This window comes from Tiliqua scincoides, chromosome 5 (assembly GCF_035046505.1).
Source record: "Tiliqua scincoides isolate rTilSci1 chromosome 5, rTilSci1.hap2, whole genome shotgun sequence".
NCBI lineage: Eukaryota > Metazoa > Chordata > Lepidosauria > Squamata > Scincidae > Tiliqua > Tiliqua scincoides.
The window spans coordinates 67247478-67250586 of NC_089825.1; the positions used below are offsets into that span (position 1 = coordinate 67247478).

A 3109-nucleotide genomic window follows, 5' to 3' on the forward strand; every position below is an offset into this window, starting at 1 on the left:
ATGACTGAACCCTAAGGCCACAATCCTATCCACACATACCTGGGAATAAATCCAATTGACTATAATAGGACTTACTTCTGAGTAAATGTGCATAGGATCAGGCTCTGTGTCACACTGAGTACAATAGGATTTGCTTCTTAGTAAGTATATCAAGCATTATAATCACTAATGACAGGAATGATGCAAAGCAATTTTATTTGCATGAGTTCACTCATGAAAGCAAAAGCGTAACAGAGTTTCTTCACATTTATTAGAAGACCAAGAATGTTTTGAAAATGAAAGACCATCAAAATTCAGGTTACTATAGAACCAAATGAAACAAACCTCTTCCTGTTATCTTCCACACCCAAATGTTTGATTCCAGGTGTCATACAGTTCCAAGTCTTTGGAGGACACACTGGGGCGCACTGTTTTTAAAGCATTGTCAAAATCTTGAAAAACGATAGGTCGTACTTGCTCAGGTTTGACAGTTGTAATATCAATAGATTGAAGGCTACGGATAGGGCCTAGAGAAGCCTCTCGACAAAGCTGAGTCATGTCAGCCCCAGAAAACCCATCTGATTTTTTAACAATGAGCTCTACTTCTTCTTCAGTTAAGGAGCAATGTTCCTTTGACATCAGATGAGATACTATCTGCTTTCTGGCAGATGCTTCAGGAAGTGGGATATACAGTCTCTTCACCAGTCTCCTTCGGGCAGCCTCATCAATCTCCTGTGGCCGGTTGGTTGCACCTACAACTAGTATGCGATCTTCAGAAGAGGTTGTCGCGCCATCTAACTGGACCAAGAACTCAGTTTTTATTCTTCTGGAAGATTCATGTTCACCATCTCCACGCTGGGATAAAAGAGAATCAATTTCATCAATGAAAATTACTGCTGGTTGCTGGCACCGTGCCACAGCAAACAATGCACGGACCATCTTTTCTCCTTCACCTACCCACTTGGAGGTCAGTGAAGAAGCACTGATGCTAAAAAATGTGGCCCCGGATTGACATGCAATACATTTGCCAATGAGAGTCTTCCCTGTCCCAGGAGGACCAAAAAGAAGAATTCCTTTTGGAGGACCCCGTAAGCCAGTAAAAAGGTCAGGTCTCAACATAGGCCACACCACTATTTCCTTGATAGTTGCTTTTGCAAATTCAACTCCAGCAATGTCATCCCAGTGTACTGGAGGCCCATGGTCCATGATCTCCTGCATAATAAGTTCTATCATTTTTGGTTCTATATTCTTTAACTGCTCATCTGTTGGAGAAGTCAGCTCTACAGATCCAGGTCCATAAGGTCTGCTCTGTATTCCCATGTTTCCATTACTCTCTTGTTTTGGCACTGGAGGGACAAACTTTCCAAATGCACCCCGAGACCTTCCAGCTCCCAAAGATTTTTTCGCTCCACCATAAGATTGGAGTGATGTACGCTGGGGTTGTTGGTATTTCTTCTGCTGATCTACCCAGAGTTGTTCCTTTGCAGTTTTGAAACCAAATGATATATTTTCACTGTTTTTGCTTCCATTCCCTGCAAAGTTCTTTCCTTCTTTATTTCCTGAAAACTTGTTAGAAACACAACCTGAAGATTTATTACTATTATCTTCATTGAATGCAAAAAAGTTTTTTCTTTTTCCCAGATTGCTCATCCCTGCAGGAATAACAGATTGAACAGGAGATGATGAATTTGGACCCGAACTAGAATTTGTTGTGAATGTCAGAGAATTATTAAATGCTGATTCACTATTCCCAAATAATGGGGATGCATGGGAGGGAATATAAGATATTTCATTTACAGGCACAGATGAAAAAGAATGAGCACCTCCTGCCTTGGTTGAAGAAGGCATACCAGCCTGATGACTTTTCAAAGCCAAGAGTCTGCCAGGGATATCTGGTCTTTGAGTTACACAATTTGATGAGCTAGCCCCAAGTGCAGGTTCTCCATCATTGCTGCCAAGAGCAAGTTTGGGAAGACCTGAAGAAACAGAGGCACTGACCTCCTTATCAAGGCATACATCTGTTTGTGCCATCAGAGAGCTATGGAACTTTTTGTCAGTTTGCATCATCTCTTGCACACATTTCAATTCCATCACGTTACTTGTTGTCAAAGCAGATTGCCACTTGTCACTGTCATTTTGCTGACATCTTGCCAAAGTCAAAATGTTCTCAGCATAGTTATTCAAGCCGGTCTCTGCGTTGTCAGAGTCAATAATTGCAGAGTATTTTTCTGCATATTTTTTGAACAGGTTGGCAGCACAAACCTGGGAGATCTCCGAGTTTGCCCATGCATACTGAATGCGTAAAATCTGTGCACGATATGCATCTGCCTTCTGTGCTGGTGTACAGGTGCCAGAGGTAATAGCAAAACAATTCTTCTGCCATTCACTCAGGTGTATGTCACTGGGGCTATTGGTCTGCATGATCTAGACAGAAATGAACAAAAACGGTAAGGGGGGGGAAGTTTACCACTAACATTAAGTAACAAGTAACAGCACTTTACTAATTCATTGTCATTTATTTGACTGCAGTTATGACAATACTGACAGCCAAGATAATCGCACATTGTTTGATATAGGGCACAATCCTAATCAGGTCTACTCAGAACTAAGTCCTATTTTGTCCAATGGGGCTTACCCTCACTAATCACTGCCACCTGTATGGATTGGGAATGATGGAAGCATAGGTCCACTCCCAGTTCTCACCTAGAGCGCTTTCTGTACAGGCCCTGAAAAATTTGAAGTTTCTAGTTGCTAGTTCATGGGTATAAGCACATAATTAGCACTTTTGAATAATGTTGTCCTCCAAGTACAACATGTTACTGAAGCTTTTCTTTTATTTCATGAATCATCTCTTCATAACAAGAAACTCTGTTTCTGCAAGGTATGAATAGGTTTGTTTGTATTTTTATATATGGATGTCATTAGCTAGGCATCTCTCTCTTCTTCAAGTCTTCCATTCTGGGGCCACTTCAACACCCCCTCCTTCAAGCAGCAGCACAGCTGTTCCATCAAACCTTGACACAACTGGGAAGGGGTTGGGAGGAGAGCAACAACAGCATAACTGGCTGACCAAGGTTGTCTCACCAGTGCTTTTGGCTGCAAACATTGCCTCTACAGCCTCCCACCCACC

General features: G+C 41.9%; 1 protein-coding gene across 1 annotated transcript; it reads right to left on the minus strand.

Moving 5' to 3' along the window:
• Positions 1-333: 333 nt before the first annotated feature.
• FIGNL1 (fidgetin like 1) lies at positions 334-2400 on the minus strand. The gene has a single exon (XM_066628721.1). It carries the CDS (start codon positions 2398-2400, stop codon positions 334-336), a length of 2067 nt encoding a protein of 688 aa, XP_066484818.1.
• Positions 2401-3109: the final 709 nt, after the last annotated feature.